The following is a 17,614-nucleotide window of genomic DNA, read 5'->3' on the forward strand; positions in this document are numbered from 1 at the left end:
ATAGAGTGTTTTGCTCTGAGTCTGGCATGGAGTAAGCACTGGATTGCAAAGAAGTATTCTTTTTGTCGTCATTATCACAGCAAAGGAAGGGACTCTCACCAGGAAGGGAAACTCAGAATCTCTTCTCCGTGGTCTTAGATGACCTTGGAGGGGCCTCATTCAACATCTGACTTTCTTTCTCCTTGAAAAGGGATCCTGACTCCTTCTCCCCTCTCTCTGTTTTCCAAACGGGCAATCATCATGCGTGCTGAGCATTTGGGGTTTCTTAGCAGGAAGACCCAGGGCAGCCATAAACTTCGAAAGTGCATCTCACTCCAGCCTGGCACAGGGCCCCCTCTTCCCTCTTCTCAAATCTTGGCTTGCATGCATCTGGAAATCCTTCTCTTCCCACCCAAATGCCCATAAACCTCTTTTTATTAGTCTTTCCCCCTGTCTCCCACCACCCCCAGTCATTTTACAGAGGTTTTAATACATATATTAAGGAATTCATATCATTGAGAGTGAAGAAGGGAAAGTCATTTTCATCCTTTCTTTTCTTTTAATCTACAAAAGAACTCTTTTTATGTGCATTTCATAAATATCAGAAAACGTGGGCAAGAGAAAGAGGGAAAAGTATAAAAATACCCACAGACCAAAGCACCCAGAGATAACCAAATCTATGTGTCTTTTTAAACAGTCTTCTACGCATAGAGATTCACAGGTGTCCTCTGGCTATTTATACTTTCATTTATTTTTAATAGGAAAGCATTCACATGGTTCCCATTTCCAAAGCTACAAAAGTACAAAGAGTGAAAAAAATCTGCCTCCCACTTTTGTGCCCTGCAGCTCCGTTCCCCAGCCCAGAGCAACTCTTGTCATTACCTTTTTTGGGTCTCTTTCTCCTCTTTTGTACACACTGGCACATACTTGACCCAGTGTTATGGGTCTTAGCTTTCTCTTTAGCCATGTATCTCAGAGATGGCTCCCCCTTTCCCTCCTTTTAATGGCTGTGTAGTGTTCCACTGTAGAGATTCAATCATGATTTATCTAACCAGACCCTTACTGCTGGGCATTTAAAATGTTTCCAATCTTATGTTATTCTGAACAATGTTGCAAAGACTACTCTTGTAGCTATATCATTATGAAAATTTGCAAATGCATCTGGAGGGGGCATTGCTGGGTCACAGGGCATGTGTACTTGTTATTTTGATAACAAGTTATTTCTTAAACATTTGAACATGTTTAAGAAACTGCAATCAAACTATTTTGTAACCTGATTGTGTTTTTTCATTTACTCAGTGATGAGAAAGAGATCGGTAGATAGAAATAGAGATAGCAATATCGATATTAATAGAGACAGAGATAGAAATAGAGAGAGACAGAGAGACTGTTTGCATGTGAAAGAGACTACATGAATAAAGTTCTAGAATATTAGGATGTCAGGCATATATTCCATTTTGCAGAGGTATCATCATTCATTTATCCCATCCTCAGTTAGGTATTAGTTAGGCTATTTCCGACTTTGCAGAATTAAAAATCATTGCAGAATTATAACTGATCTGTGGCAAATGAGAACGCCATTTCCAACCACGAGATTCAATGCAAAAATATTAGAACAACGAATCAAAATGCCACTCAGGCATTAAGGAGACTGAAAAAAGATGAGGAAAAACCCAGGTATAAAGAGTCCAGTTTTTGTTTTTGTTTTTAAATCAGTAAAGAATGAGATACCTTTTAGGTTTGTTTGTTCGTTTTTTTGGCATACAACACACTTTATTTACACAGTCAGTACACGTACATGTTATTCTGCAAGACCTATCAATGCTTCTGCTCCAAATCATTTAATGTTTAACATTTCCAGTTTTTATGACTCATTAATAACATAGTGGACACGCTAAAAATTGAAGGCTAGGTAAACGAAAGAATCTTTCCAGTTATTTTTTTTCTTCTCCAATAAGGATTCAATGTTTTAACTCATACTGTGCAAATAAATTATTTATAAATTACATTCTTCTCTTTTAAAATAAACACCATTCCTCCAGAAATTTAGATAAATAAAATGACATCTATTTATCACATTGACTCTCCATGCCTAATAACCCACAGCCTACCTCAAGGAATTGTTATCTAACAGCTAGGTCAAAAGTGCAAGAGTCCAGACTTATTAATTCTAAGCCTAGCCAGGCCATTGATTAGCTCTGTTGAGGGAAGAGTGGGAGGGGATGGCCTGTGGACACCTCAGTTCCCTGGGTCTTCTCCCCTCCAGGATGATACCATTTTCCCTGGCCTCAGCTTGTGTGTTTAACAATGTTTGTGTAGCACTCAGATAAAAGGCACAGGGCAAGACTTAAGTGGTTGTTAAAATTGTCAGCCCCGAAGTCATCAGAATTCCGATTGATAACCTGGACTTACAGTGAGAGGAGAATTTGTTTGCTTAGGGCGGCTGGTTTTCCCTTTTTAATGACTGGAAAACTCCCCCAGGCCACTTGTATTTTGGAGCATTTTTATCCCCGAATCTTAACTTGTATTTACTATTATTATTATTATTATTATTTTCTTATAAAATCTGAGCTGTCAAAAAGGGCTCACAGGGAGCTTGAACTGAAGTTCAGGAAAGACAGGGCTCAGGAACAAAGGGTCTCAGGGTGTGGGACAGTCTTGGAAACGGAGCCCCAAAGAGGGGGCACTGCTTTGCCTAAGCACTTGGTGAGCTGGGGTCAGCTCTGCGCTCAGGACTGGGCTGTCTTCAACTTTTGGTCCATTGTTCTTTTCCTTAATGGGTACTTTACCCACCTCCTATTTAACCCTTGTTGGACCACTCTCAGGGGCCCATCTCCCCATTTTTAACCAGTAGATAAACTGAGTGAGAGATCACCCACAGACATTCAAGGCTAACGTCTAGAATGCCTAATTTTTGTTCTACGTCATCTCTGCCCCCCAGATACCTTGGAGCCTCTATGCACAGTCTACTAGGCTAAAAGCCGGCCTGCGGTTTAAAAACGGCTAGCTGTGTAAGCGAATGGGTAGAGAGTCCTGGGTTATCACTAGAAAGCAGCCTGAGCCCCCACATTACATCACATCCTGAAGTTTTTAGAAGTTGTGACTTGGGGTCAAATCCTGCCACCACTGCTCCTCAACTCTGTGGCCAGGAGATGTGAATCTTCCTAGGCTTCAGTTTCCTCATCCATAAAATGGGTATAGTAATGGTACTTACCTTATAAAGTCATGGGAATGAAATGAAATCGTCCACGTAAAGCTAAATTACATGGGTTGAATGAAAATTGTTTAAAAACCTATGCTTCGCACAGTACCTGGCTCCCAGGATGCCCTCAATAAACAGATATTGCTATGGTTGCTGCTACCGCCATTATTGTTGCAAGGTGTGTGATTCCGGGCAAATCCCTTCCACCTCTCTATGCGTCAATTCCTCTCCTGTAAAACAGGCATGCTATTTACTTGAAGGAGCTGTTTTGGGATTAAATGAGATCATATAGACACAATTCTCGACACGTAATAAATCTGAAATTAAAGCTAAGTATAATATTTACCTGTGATATTTTTCTATATTAAAAAAAACACAGCCTAAATGGTAGGAGTCTCAGTTATGGTCTCATGACTTTGCACAACTTGTTTCCTTCTTCTAGGCGTGAGTGGCCATGACACCTACTACAGCAGTACTCAGATTGTGGGGGCATCTGAATGACCTGGGGTGAGTGTTAAAATAGCTGGTGATACACATCAGAGAGTCTGGTTCATGAGGTTGGGGTGAGGCCGAGGAATCAGTGCTTGTAATCCATCCGTCCAGCCATGGGTCAGCAGGTGGTCCCAAATACACACTGCTAGCAATACTTCAATAAAGGTGGGGCCATTCTGCACAAAGCCACACAATATTAATGGACGAATCAATCAATTTATTCGTGTATCAAGTGGTTATTGGTGCCTCTTGTGTTCCAGGCACTGCAGCCAAGCTGACCCCGCAGAACCAGTGGAAGACCCGGCCCCGGGAGCTCACAGGCTGCCATGCTGGTGGCTGAGCTGACAGATTCTGTTTCCAGCTGTGAAAAATTTCCACTTCATCTCCCTTCTCTCAAAAGCCAGTGTGCAGGTTTTCTGCAGGCTGGTGGGTAAGAACACTTACTTCTGGTGGTTCCTTTAAGGGTTTCGGCAAGGGAGGGCAATCATTAACCTCGAAAATGGCTCCGTGCCTAGAACCTCAGCCCCTTTGTAACGGGACCTCTGCCCTGCTTCCCCATGGCCCCCAGGTCTCAGTGGCTCCACTGTCAGAAGGTTTCAAAGACCATTTGGAATTACTTAGCCCCAGGGTCATTGGGCCTCCCTCCAGCCCACTGAGATGCCCAACTCTGCCATTTTCCTGTTTTAGTTTCCCTGGGTTTGTTCATTCATAATAGCAACCAAATGTCCCCCAGGCCTAAAAGGCTCTCCTTCTCGCTCCCCGTGGCCACAAGCCTGTGTATGTTAATGCCTGGCCTCTCCGAACAACCTCTTATTGCAAACCCACCTAATTGACTTCACCCCCTTTCCAGTCCTCGCCGGCCGTCCTGGCCAGGTCATTATCGGACAGGAGTGAAGCCCGAGTGGGCAGCAGCCCCTCCTCTCACCATGGCTCCATTCTGGTTTTCAGGGTGTAATTGGGTTTATGAACCCCCAGAATCCAGAGTCCTGGCTGCAAGGGCAAAGGGAGCTATGTGGAAGCTCTAAAACAAGAGCCCCAAAGGGGAAATGAACTTGAACTATGTCTTTAGCACTTCTGAAATAACCATGCATCATTGTAAACACTGAAAAGACTGTATTATGGAAAAGTTTCAGTCAGACATATACTGAAGCAGAAAAGACACTATACTGTCATCACTCAGCTTCAAACATAGACATTTGGGAGAGGAAGATAGAAAAACACAAACGTTGCAAAATTCTGTGATCTTACCTCCCAGAGTTAACATCTTGATGTAGACACACCGTCTTCTTAATGTATGGGGAATACACACACGCAGACACACATACATATAAAGAAAATAGAATCATAAAATACGAACTATTTTAAATCTACTTTTCTCACTTAAAAATGGATTTTTAGTGGCTACAGAGCAAAAATTGGATTTGTAGTGGCTACAAAACTCTCCATCTATAGATAAGGCATAATTTTACCAACCTCCTATTTTTGTGTATCTAAGCGCTTAACTTTTTTTTTTTTTTGGTGGTTGTTGTTGTTATATATTTCATTGCTATAGACATTCTTATAGACAGATATTTGCCCACATTTCTGGTGATTTCTTTAGACAAGTTTTCTAGAAGGCAAACAGTCATGTGTGCACCTTTAAAATGAACTGCAAACTGCCAAGGCACCTTCAGTAGGTTGTTTCCATTTGTGGTCCCCCCAGTATAGTAAACAAGACTTGCTGTTTCAGTTAAGATCAGTTCCCCAGAGATCCAGAATTGGAAGACCCCAGAGATTTGGCATGTATTTCTCATTATGTTATAATTCTCCTTCCCAAAATAATAGAGGTCCGAGCAGAGAGGTAAAGGGGGAGACGTGGCTATAGTGGGAAAAGAGAATGCTAAGTAGAGGAAGGAAAGGAGGGAGGAAGGAGGAGAGGGAAGGAGGGAGGGAGAGAGGGAAGGAAAGAAGGAAGGGTCACAGAGGAGCAAAGAGAGAATAGGAGTGAGAGAAAACGGAAATGGAAGAGATCGAGAGTAAATGGATGGATTATTATCTTTTGCTAGAGAGCTATTAACTGTGGCCCAGGAGACAGTGAGACGCAGACCAAACCATTGGTCATTATTATTCTAACAAGGAGCAGATACTGTGCGTCAGGAACTCTTCTCCAAGGGACTTACCCTTTGCCTTGCACGCTGGCCACTCCAACTTCCCTGAGCAGATTCCACCGGCCCTGGCCCTGCCCACCTGCCACTTGGGAGACAGATAGCCTAGCAGCCTTTGGAGCTTCACGGGTTTGTCAAGAAGGCACTTTGTGTTTAAAAACCATAGGAACACAAATACCATTTGAGAAAATCCCTTTGCCTGTGTGATTTGAGCCAAAACATATAAAAAGGGAGATTTACAAAAATTAAGTGGTGATTGTGTTGGGGCTGGGGGTGAGGAATGGTGTGAACTGGATGATTCCTTAAACTTCACTGCACCCTGGCAGGGAGGACCACATGGGGAGCCAGGCCCAAAATAGGCCAGCCTCACCCCCCAGTTCCTGGTGTCCAGCGGGGGCTGATGTCACTCAGCCCTCCACCCTGAAAGCCTGCCCCTCCACACAGAGTGGAGAGTGGATACAGCTCTGCCACGACTCTGAGAGACCATTTAAGGCTTTGAAAACCTCTTGCTCTGAAATGCAAGTCTAGTGACACCCCTGTGCCAAGAGCGGATGAGCATGTTTTGTTCCTGGGACATCTGCTATCTCTGATTGGAATGTAAGAGATGCCTGCGCTTTCCACCTCCTCGCTCCTGCCTCTCCATTCTCTGCCTCCCTCTCTTCCTCTCTCCCTCCCTCCGTTTGTGTCCCTGAGCAGCTAAAATGACCCTGAGCAGAACTTGATCGCGCACCGTTCCACAGGAAACCAGCCTCATCAACGCCCTTTTTGTTGGTGTGTTTGCTTGGCAAAAATCTCTTTTTACCTACAGTAATCAGTGAGTAAAAGCCCAGGCTTTAAAAAAACGCATCCTCAAGTTAACCCAATAATCAAAATGCAAAGTGCAGAGCAGTTTGTATTGTGAGTTCCATTTGCAATTTAAAAGGAGGCAGAAAACAAAAAGATATACAAAAAAACACGCAAACTTGGGTCTCAGCGGTGGAGCTCAGCAGGGGAGAGGCAAGGAGAGGAAACCAGAGAAGTACTGGTCGGGAGTCATTGCATGTCATATTCATCTCTTATTTGATAATCATGAGAATTTATTATTTTAAATATATTGTTATTATTATTATTATTTAAAGGTTAGCAGATCTGATTGAAATCCTGCTCTACCACTAGACATGGCGGTGTGGACATGTGACTTCAATGGTCCTTGGCTGTAAAATGGGACAGTTGTATTGTCTTCCTCTTAGAGTTGTTGCAAAGAACAGATGAGTTAGGGCTGCAAAGCTCTTCGCACCCAACCTGACACCTGTAGTTAATAAATATTGGCCCCATCATCATCATCATCTTCATCTTCATCATCATTATCATCATCATTTTTAGTGTGAGGGTCTGTGGCTGTTATTCTACCCCTAGAGAACCTGGTTGATTGTTTGTTTGTTTCCTGAAAACCAGGAAACCCCTGTAATATCACCAACTGGCTGTTCTTTGAAGTGCGGCGGCTGCTCCACCAGGGAGGGAGGGAGCCATGTGTTACGGTCCTGAAGCATATACATCTTCCCTCCGCAGATCATTAGGCGCACGTTTGTCACATTTATTTTAAGGAAACTGGTAGGGAGAGGGTGGGTGAGGTTAATTGCTCTATGGATCCTGGGCGGCCCTGTTCTCCAGATGGGGGGAGGTTCAACAAAGCCTGGAGTGACCCCAGAGGTATGGAGAAGGCTCCAGCTCCTAGGCTGGACCAAACAGAGAAACCAGACTGTCAGCCTGGAGAGGGGTGGCTGGAATCTAAGCTTTCACCCCTGGGACACTGGGCTAGCAGAGAAGCCCAAATGGTTTGGTTGCAATTCTTATTGAAGCCTGGGAAAGCACCAGACTCCATCCTATCCAGAGTGAGTCAGGCTGGACCCCTCTGAGCCCCATTCTCAGGGCAAATCAAGGGACATTCTGTTTGGAATTCTTCACGGGCATGAATCATTTCATGGAGTGGGGAAGAAATGGTATGGGGCCTTTTGGGGTCTGACTGCTTGTCCTTTGAGTGGCAGGCTGCACCCCAAGACAAGCTAGTGAAGGCATCCTTTCCCTCCATCATCCAGACTTCCCCAAACCTTTATCACAGACCTACTGAGTGCCTGGGTGAGGCAGATTGAGGGCCATTTGGGGCTGATCTTCCTACAGCTCTGTGACTCTGGGACATCACATCACCTTTTTTAAGCCTCAGTTCTTCATCTGCAAAATGGGCAAAATAATACTTCCCACCTCCTAGACATTTTCAAAGGATGGAAACACATAAGGGCTCAATAAATGGTAACTACAATATCACTATTATTTTTTAGACTGCATAAGAGGCAAGATTAGCTTTCTCTTGAAAATCCTTTCTTATCTCTGAAGCCCTCCATTTTCTGAAGGTGAAAACAAATCAATCCATTAAACTGTATGCCTCAGCCCTTCCAGAAAATAATCAGGAACGCACAGCTGTGCTGGATGAATTGGTAGAAAATTAGCTCCCGTTGGATAGGAGAAGGAGGCCGTATAGCTACTCAATGTTGAGTTTCTGACCACCAAAAATATTCCTTTTTACGGACCTGCTGGAAGCTCTATAGATTAACAATTTTGGCCCAACTCTCAAGCACTCATCGCCCCCACCCCGACAAAGCTCCCCAGGCCCGGCAGAAGGTGTGACTTCAGACATAATGGTAAGGATGGGGGGGGGGATTGGGGCGGAATGCGGGCCTGTGTGTGAGGTGATTGTAACCAGAAACACCTCGGCAGGCATCTCGCTGCTGTCCTTAGCGGCCGCTGGCAGGCAGCCGGACCGGAGTGGGGAGCCGGCCCGAGGTGCCCTGGCTCGCCGCTGACCGCCCCTCCTGGGCCGGCCGATAGCTTATCGGGCCCACTCCGGGGGCGCCCAGTGCTACAACCGGAAACGCGGCTGGAGGCCAGTGGATGCTGGATGGAGCGGATTGCGTCCTGGGGCGCCCGCGCCAGCGCGTAGGCTCCGCGGAGTGCAGATCTTCGCCCAGCCACCCGCGACCAGGTAAGGCATCAGGTGGGTGTGCAGCGGTTGACGCGCCTCCACGCTCAGGGGACTGCTCTCTTTGGGCTGGCATTTTATGAGCGAAGGGGTGGGGAGGGTGGAGACGGGGTGTAGAGGTGGGAGCCAAAGCAGGGATGCTTTGGGGTCAGTGCAACTTCATGGCGCGCGCCGAGGGCGTCAGGATGGGGATAACAGGAGGGCAGTGGGAGACGAGGTGCTGGGATGCAGAGGGCTGTTCACCCCCAGTTGCTGGTAAAGATGCTGTGTCTTGTCACTTGCCCACAACTGAGCCTCCCCTGATAACGCCTTGTGCAGTCTTCCACTCCGCTGCCAGCATGCATGTTGGGGTACCTGCGTGTTGGGATGGGAAGACCTGTAGTAGAAGGTGATTGTGGTGCATTAGAAAACGACAGGGATTTGGAGTCTGAAGCCCTGAGTTTCCGTTCAGTCTTTCTGCTTTTTACTGTGCACTCCCGGGCTGGCTGCTTAACCTCTCTGGGCCTAGCCTCCCTCTTGGAGGGAGAAATTCTAATAGCAACTAAGTGGATCGTTGGGGTTTAGTAAGATGATGGTTTGGCAGAGCGTTATAAAAATAGAAAGAGCCTTATTTTTGGTGGTCTATTAGTATTAGAAAAATTTGACACTGTCTAGGGAGAGTCAACAGGGAGCCCAGCTGGCTGGGGTGTGTGTTCCCCCAGAAGGCGCCCGGGTCAAGCAGGTTGAACCACGGACCGTTTCTGCTCTGAGCAGGTGTCCGCAGCCTCGGGAAAGACGTTTGGGAGGAACGATGCCGGGAGCCAGTGATTCTCCGACAAGGGTTGCAGACCTCAGCCAAAGGCGTCTCAGAGGCCTTTAATTCCAGTATCCCAAACAAGCGGCTCGGGTCGGGGCCTCTGGGAGACCGCGGCCAGAACCTGGCCCCCCAGCGCGTCTTCTCCAGGGCGCTGTCGGCTCCCCGCGCGCCCTCGCACTGGTCCAACCGCGCGCGCTCGGCGCGCTTCGAGTTCACTGGGGACAGCCGGGGACCCGCGGGCAGACGCGCAGACAGACAGACGCCGCGGTGCCGGGCGGTCTCCGGCTGCGCCCGGGTCTGTGAATCAAAGGAGGAGAGGACTCCTCCTCTCACCCTTTCACCCTGCCCTACTCTGCTCGCTGGGAGCATTGAGCGTGGCTCTGACCGGTGGGCACACAGGGCCCGGAGCCCCCAGGCTTGCTGGGGCCCTTCCCTAAGGCACTGGCCAGGGCTTATGCTCCATCTCTTCGCTTTAAGCAGGGGACCTTCATCTGTCCAGGGATCCAGCAAATTGCATGCAACATCGCCTATTTGAGTGTTGTTGTTGTTTCCTTTATTGGTGTGGAGAAAGGATACTTTTTAATCAGCTTCCCAGTAGGGTGTACATTCCCCCAAAGGTTAAGAACCACCCTTCCTCACCAGGATCTCAAAACCTTAACCTTAGTGCGTGGCAGAACATTCCAGATTGTGGTCTTCTCCTACATGGAGCCTCAAGGCAGCTGGCTGCAAGAAAGGAAACACACACGCACGCACACGCACACACACCCCTTAGAAATGCCCCTTTGAGAAGTTTAAAGGGAAACTGAGGTCCAGAGAGGAACTGCCACTGGCTCAAGGTCAGACAGCACAGAGGAGGCTGAAAGCAACACTCAGGACCCTCGTCTCTTAACCTAATGTTCCTAAGAATCCTAAGTGTCATGGGTCCAAGATGAAGTCAAAATCAGCCTCCAAAACACCCCAGATTAAGGTGGTGGCTTCTAGTCATTGTTAGTCCTTAATGGCACATGCTACACAGATTTGAAGGACAAAACCGGGTGGAGTGCGCAGCTGCCAGCAGCATGGGAAGGTGAAAGGCCCAGCTTAGCTTTTTCCTTCATTAGTGGGTTTTTAACCTTTTGGATGACAAAGTAGCCACAGAGAAGCTGATGAAAACTGAATTTTTTCTAGAAAAAGACACCAACATACACAGTTTTGCGAAGAGCATACAGTGCTCTGCAGGCCATTGATGGCCATCCATGTAGTCACGGCAAAGTGATTTCACTTCCACAGGAAAAAGATCACAACCCTTGGGGGAGAGAGACCGGTTTGAGGGAGTCCCTCTGGGCACCGTGTCGCTGAAGAAGCTGTCCTCTGGAGTGTGTGAGATCCTCAATCACACACACACACACACACACACACACACACACACACACACACACACACTCCATCAGCAGACACACAGATGCAGCTCGAAGGTACTGGCGTGGTCCCACACACCCCTAGCGGGGCACCCACAGCTAGCTGCGAGTGGCCAGGAGAAAAGTTCAAGTCGCCAGCCCACTCTCAGCTGAAGTGGTCTTTAACACCCCGGCCCCTTCAGCCTCATTGTTTATCCATCTGAACGACTCCCCTTCCCCAGCCTGCTCCCACCCCCACTTTTCCGAGGTCGACTATAAAAATAAACTATTTTTCCTTGTTAATAAATCTCCGCCCGGCGCCCTCTTTTAAAGAACTGAAAAAAAAAATAAAAAAAAATCACTGCGCCCAGCGCGAGCGAGCAGAAAGATTAATCTCGAAGCAGGATTTATGTGGCGCGGGCATCCTCAAACAATTGGAGTCATAAAGTGAAATGAGATTCGGAGGCGGGTGGGGGAGGGGGAGGACCTCGGGAACCACAAACACGTTTGTGTAGCTAAACAATGTGGAAACTCTTAAAGACCCTTTTCTGCAGACATCTTGCAGCAACGGCGCTTCCCTGTCAGCCCGCGGGAAAGGGAGAGAGATATATTAACTGAAGACACGATCTAAAATTACTTAGGGGTTTTAAACATGCGGGCAATGGGGGCGGGGTGCTGATAAACTGTTGTCCATATTTCCTTCTCTCCGTGTATTATTTCCAAGATATTTCACCCCCTTCACAATGCCCCCTCCTTCCCCTCCCCTCTTTTCTCTCTCCATTCATTACGTTGACTAGTGTGCAGTGGCCGAAGCCTGGAGGGACTGGAGACCAGCGGGCAGGATCCTATTTTGCGCCAACGCGCGGGGCGCAATTGCTCCGGTGCGTAAAGACGCGGGTGGGGCGCACAGAGTGAAGGCGCAGGGCTTAAATCCGTCACATCCGCCCCTGGAGTGACCTTTCTCAGGACCCTTTCTGCAGTGACCTGGGGACACTTTAGGTTCTTAGGGGCTTTAGGGATTCTAAGAAGTAGTTTTATGCGCGGCTTTGGGCAGGATCTCTTCTCGCCTCCAGAGTAAGGGCGAGTGAACACAGATGCCCAAACAGTTATGGGCCCTAGCCCTGATCTATAAGTTTAGAGCTGGTTGCAGCCTCCTCCAAGGGTCCTGGCTTAGTCTGGCTGGGCTGCTTGGATTCAGATAGATACACAGCTAGGGAAGAAGCAGACCCTCAGTGCTGTTGGAAGGACTTGTGGAGAATTGTAGTAAGTCTGGAGAAATTGGGGGCCACCGGCTCAGCACGCGTGAGTGACGCTGGCCTGCAGAGCACGGGACTCACACAGTCATCAAGTCCCTGAGTGAACTAGGCAGCCTTAGTTTATTAGCTGTTTGGAGCTCCGGTTTGTTCATCTGTAAAATGGGAATATAAGGGTACCTACCCCTATTAGTTCTTAGGGAATTAAATATAAAGCTTGATGAAAAGCGTAGGTGGTCAATGAGTGTCAGATGTTATTGTGGTTATCACTTATTATGACTGAGTTGTGACTGCCTGGCAGGAACCACAAGACTGCCCTGTTATTCTATGAGGGGACGTGGGCCAGAGAGAGACATTCAGTGTCCCAGAAGGGATTATGATAGGATTGAAAACCTGATTTCTGGATTCCTTCATTCACTCAATAAATAATATCCCATTAGTTTCAAGCTCCCTTCTGGGCTCTGGGGACCCAGCTGTGACCAGGATGGACCTCTGCCCCGCGCAGCCCTCGGATCACGGGGGAAACCGATGTTAAAACCAACAGTGCCTCAGTCGGTGCCAAACTCTTGTCTGTTCACTTCCTCAACGCCTTTCTGGTCACAGCTGGGGTGCTGCAGACAGAGCCCTGCCCCCAAGGGGGACACAAACGTGAAGGGTGCGCGTGTACACACACACACACACACACACACACACACACACACACACACAGAGGCAAAGGCAGGAGACTTTCTGCTTCACCACGGCCGCCACTCAGCGCCAGCCTGTGACCCGCAGCGCAGCTTCGCCCAGGCCGCCGGCTGCCGCTGTCGCCCTCGCGGGGCAGGCGTCCAGCAAAACATTTCTAAACGTGTCTGGGCCCGATTCCGGAGTGTGAGGCAATCCCTCCGGCCCACGCTGCCGGCGGACCCTTTATTTAAGCGCGTTTCAAGCCGGGCAGCACTCGTCAGCGCCACTTATGTCATCTTTTCTGGGTGCGCGCGGGCAAATGTGCTCCGCGCGCGCCCACCGACCCTTCCCTCCGAGTGGCCCCCACTTCGGCCCCGCCGAGCCAGGGCTTTGCTCCAGGGGGGCTTGGCCTCGGATGAAAGTGTCCATCACGATGTAGTTCTCAGTGCCTCGGGAGTGTGGTGGAGGCGGAAATTCTAGCCAAAACCGCGCGTTTTGAATTAAAACAAAACGAAAAACCCAACTAAACTTTTTATCTTGGCTCGAAATCGCTGCCTCGTTACAAATTCCCCCATCATATGTCTCTTGAATTATCCAGGCGAAATTTCCAATTACCCAGATGTTATTATACTGACTTATCCAGAATTTCCTGGATTTGCCAGGCGGTCAAAATCTGTTCTTACGGGGGACAATTGTCCAGATTCTGTTAGCAAAGGGTGAAATAGTCCTCCAGCTATGACTCGGAAGGGTACACCGTCTCCTGAATTTTCCAGAAACGTCTGGAGTTTTTTTTCTTTTGCCAAATTTCCCCGACGCCCCCAGGGCTGGGATGAAGGGAGGAAGAAATGGGTGTGGTGAGGACGGTCCACTTGGCCTCTTCTCAGACTTTATGGGTTTCAAGGTGTTTTCCCTGCCTAGGGAAGAGTCCCCAAATTGGCACCAGGTTTCACAAATGAGGTACCCACTCCCCCCCCCATACACACAGACAGCACTCCCCAACATACACACAGAAATAGAAAAATCACAGCGCTGCTTCCAGCCACCCAGACACTAAATCTCTAACCTTTCCCCAAATGTCCAGATAATTAAGTGTATATGGGAGAGGGAAAGCGAAGGCCAAAATTTCCGGAAAACTTTCTAGTTCCCTTCTTTATTCTTTCAAGGAAGGTGTAGATACACGTGTTTTATCTTGAAAGGCAAAACAAAACAAAACAAAAAACCCTGTGTTTGTTTGTTTTAAACATCTCTCTCCTTGCACTTGGCAGCCGCTTGCCCCTCAAACCCAGCGGGAGGAACTGGGCAGCGGCAGAGTCGGGCCAGGGTTTGGGACGATTTTGTCGACTTTTGCAGCTTCGGAAACGTCTGTTAGATCTCACCGGGAGCGGATATCGGTTTGCCGGAGGCGCCAATTTCTGACCCTTCCGTTTCCTGGAGAGCCCCTGCAAGGGAGAGGGTTTCCCCGGCGTCTAGTACCTCCGACAGAGCCCTAGGATGAGGCCGGTTCTACCCGAGCAGAACACAAGGTTTACCCAGGGATTTGGATATTTGGAAAGGAAAACGTATGGCCGGCTGGGGGCAGGGGGGAATAATTCAGGCACGACGGGTCTTGAGTCCTCTCTCCTGCCCTTCATCTTACCAGTGTCCACCTTTGCTTGGAAGCAAGAAAGTCTGAACACCAAGACGGAGAAGTCCCCTCCCCGAGGCTCCTCGGGTATTGGGGTTGGTTCTTGTTCTCTCCCTAGTTGTGGGGGACATTTTTGAGTGTCTAGAGAAGACAGTGTCCCCTTGACTTTTACAGTTGGAGGCAGGGGGTCAAACTGTGTCCTGTGGCTGTGTCTGCGTGGGCGTCCCCCGCCTTCCCCTTCCAGCCAGCACAGAAGAGGAGAGAAATTTAGGCTATGTGAAGGATCCATCCTCTGTCCCCTAGGAAGCCTGGGGGGGCTCCAACCCAATCACATACCAGGCCCTGGACCTCAATCGTGGTTCCAGAGACTTTAATCCAAGTTCATGGATCTCCTCCTCCCTGTTTTTATTGCACCCCAAGGATGTTCCTAAGTCCCAAATGTTAAGAACAGTGTCACTAGGATCTGTTTCCCCGCCGGCGGTCCCCCACCTACCTTGGGAGTCCAGTTACACTGGACACCTCAGGTGGGGCTGGGAATGTAGGTGTTAAAATCAAGGGTTCTGCAGTTGGAATGTCTGAACTGTACCTCTCATCATTTGCTGAGTGACATTGGGCAAGCGATTTAACCTCTCTGAACTTCATTCTCATCTGTGAACCAGGACAGGAGGGTGACAGTATTTTCCTCCTCAGGTCGTTCAATAAAGGGGGCAGGAGGAGGGATGGCTGGGCCAAGATGGGGTCTGAGCTCCGCTAGTGGAGCTACAGGCCTTTCGGAGCTGAGTTCTCAGCCAGAGGGTGGCAGAGTGTCGACTGGCAGCCGCCCATCTCAGCCAGATGGTGTGAGCGTCATAAAATAAATCTATATTGTTGGGCTATTCCAGAAACAGCCGTGTGTGGTGGAGCATCTCTTCTACCCGAGCTGTGTGGGGGGATGCCCGCTTCTCACCTTTACTGCCAGTCCCCAAGCTGTGGGTTCCAACCCAAACCCTGCCCTTTTCTAGCTGGATAACTTTGGGCAAGTGTCCCTCTCTGTGCCTCCTGCGTGCAGTGGGAGAATTGAGTCTTGCTTCCGGGGTCACCGTGCGGGTCAAGTAATCGAGTAGGTGCGTGGGGCATGGTAGTGAGATTGAGAGATACAATATCACAGCACATCGTAACAAACACATAAGCACAGCCTAACACAATATACACATCCTAATGGAAGGTAAATGCGGCATAACATCCAATATTACGATGTGTTATATTGTATTATAATTCTGGACACACGTGTGCGTACTGGGAGGGACTGCTTTAGCTGGGGCATGCTTCGCCATTACAGTGCCCGTGGGGGACACATGGGCTTACTGTCCCCACCTTTTCCCCAGTGGTTGTCAACTGGGGTATTGCAGTGTGCTCGAGCGCTTGGTAAAACGCAAGAATTTTCTCCCGGTGACGCTGGTCTGGGTCGCTTGCACCGGGCTCAAGAAGGTTTTAGGAGGTTCCGGGGCACTGGGAGACCTTGGCAGGGTCCCGGCACTCTGTGGCGGCAGCAAGGAGACCGCACGTGGGAGGGAATTCGTGACCGTATGCGCCGCACAGCGCTGTGTAAACGCAAGCCACTGCCCTGAATGCGGGGACCTCTCAGAGCCGGAAGTTTGGGAGAGGCACAGAGAGGACCCCAAAATGCCTATCCGCTCTTCCACCCCCTGCTTTCCTTGGGCTCCCGGAGTAGGCAGAGTCTGCGTGGAGATGGCACCGTGGGAAGCAAGACAATTTTTTCTTCCACGCGCAGCTTCTCGGGACTTAGCCAATTTCGCAGATGTGCACCCTGACGAACCTTAGAGACACGATTTTTGGGGGCCCTTTTTCTTCGGCTCTGTAAAGATATCACACATCAGCACAATTGTTTGCAGCGGTAGAAACGTAGGTGCGAACACCAACACGCTTGCACACGGAACAATTTGCCCCAAGAATTGTACGCACATACTTGCGCACCCCAAATTGTCCTGCACGTGGGCCCGGAATTATTTGCACATCGCTAATCGTTTGCATGTGTTGTTTGCATCTTCTGAGCCACGGAAATCTATGCATAATTATCTGCGGACAGATTCATCTTTGCGCCCACACAATTCTTTGCACGCGCATTAGCGCGTATACACTTCATTTTATACACACACACGTACATTTGGGCATTCCCGCTGCCCTGGCACTTCTGCACAGTCCTTGGCGCACCCCCACAGGAGAAGTCCTCGAGGGTTAACAGAAGCATGAGGGCGCGATCTCTTATCTTCTCGGGAAGTTCCGGAGCTTAGAAGAAAAAACTCCCTCAAGTCCGCGTACGTTCTTTATTGTCGTTCATTTTTCGGACAGAGGTCGGAAGCCAGACGATGTTCCCCCTAGGAAAGACAGCGGGGACAAAGGCCAGCCAGCGCAGGGTCACCAGTTTTGAATGGAGGTCCAGGAGTGGTTCCAGGGTTACCCGCAGCTCGACCAGCACGGAGCTCTCGGTGCCGCCTCAGCGCCTCCCCGGGGCCCGAGAGCCAGGTGGGGCCGGCAGGGACCCAGGGCCTGCGCTCTGAGGGCCGGGGGAGCTGTGTTTATTTTCTAGTTATTCTTGGCCGCCTTCCACGCGATTATTTGAAGCAGTACAGGGAACTTCTGGGAGAGCTGGGGCCTTGGGGGTGGGGTGGGGTGGGGGTCCCTTTGCCAGGCCCCACGAGTTTTATGGCATCGGAGCTCGGAGGGCGAAATTACAGGCGGAATCAAAATGTGTAAATTATAGGTTTGTGTTGTAAAGAGGCCTAAGCGCGGCGGCTCGAGAAAGGCGGGTTGTGAGTTCTAAAGAGACTTGGAGCCGGAGCAGCGCGCACCGATGCGCCGAGGCTGTTTGCGGGCTCCATCCCCGCGCCTGAGCAACTGGACATTGGGAAAGACTCTGTCCCAAACCGGGTGGCCTCGCTAGCCGGAGAGAAAGGGACCAGGCCGAGGTCCTGGCCTCCGGTGCGCAGGGCCCCGATGTCCTCATAGCCTGGGTCACGGGAGATGGGGCCCTGCTTCCTCCTTCCAGCCCCGCCGGGGAGGCCTTTTAGC

At 49.3% G+C, this 17,614-nt stretch overlaps 1 protein-coding gene across 1 annotated transcript in view; it reads left to right on the plus strand.

Annotated features, from left to right (window-relative positions):
• Positions 1-8,694: 8,694 nt before the first annotated feature.
• The window catches only part of TBX5 (T-box transcription factor 5), an 82,056-nt gene continuing 73,136 nt past the window's right edge, over positions 8,695-17,614 (plus strand). The window contains exon 1 of the mRNA XM_088800992.1: positions 8,695-8,833. Coding sequence (XP_088657118.1) covers positions 8,743-8,833 — 91 coding nt within the window. The 5' untranslated portion in view covers positions 8,695-8,742. The remainder of the gene's footprint in view (positions 8,834-17,614) is intronic.

The sequence above is a fragment of the Rhinolophus sinicus genome, chromosome 9 (assembly GCF_057876585.1).
Source record: "Rhinolophus sinicus isolate RSI-liver-muscle chromosome 9, RSI-T2T, whole genome shotgun sequence".
NCBI lineage: Eukaryota > Metazoa > Chordata > Mammalia > Chiroptera > Rhinolophidae > Rhinolophus > Rhinolophus sinicus.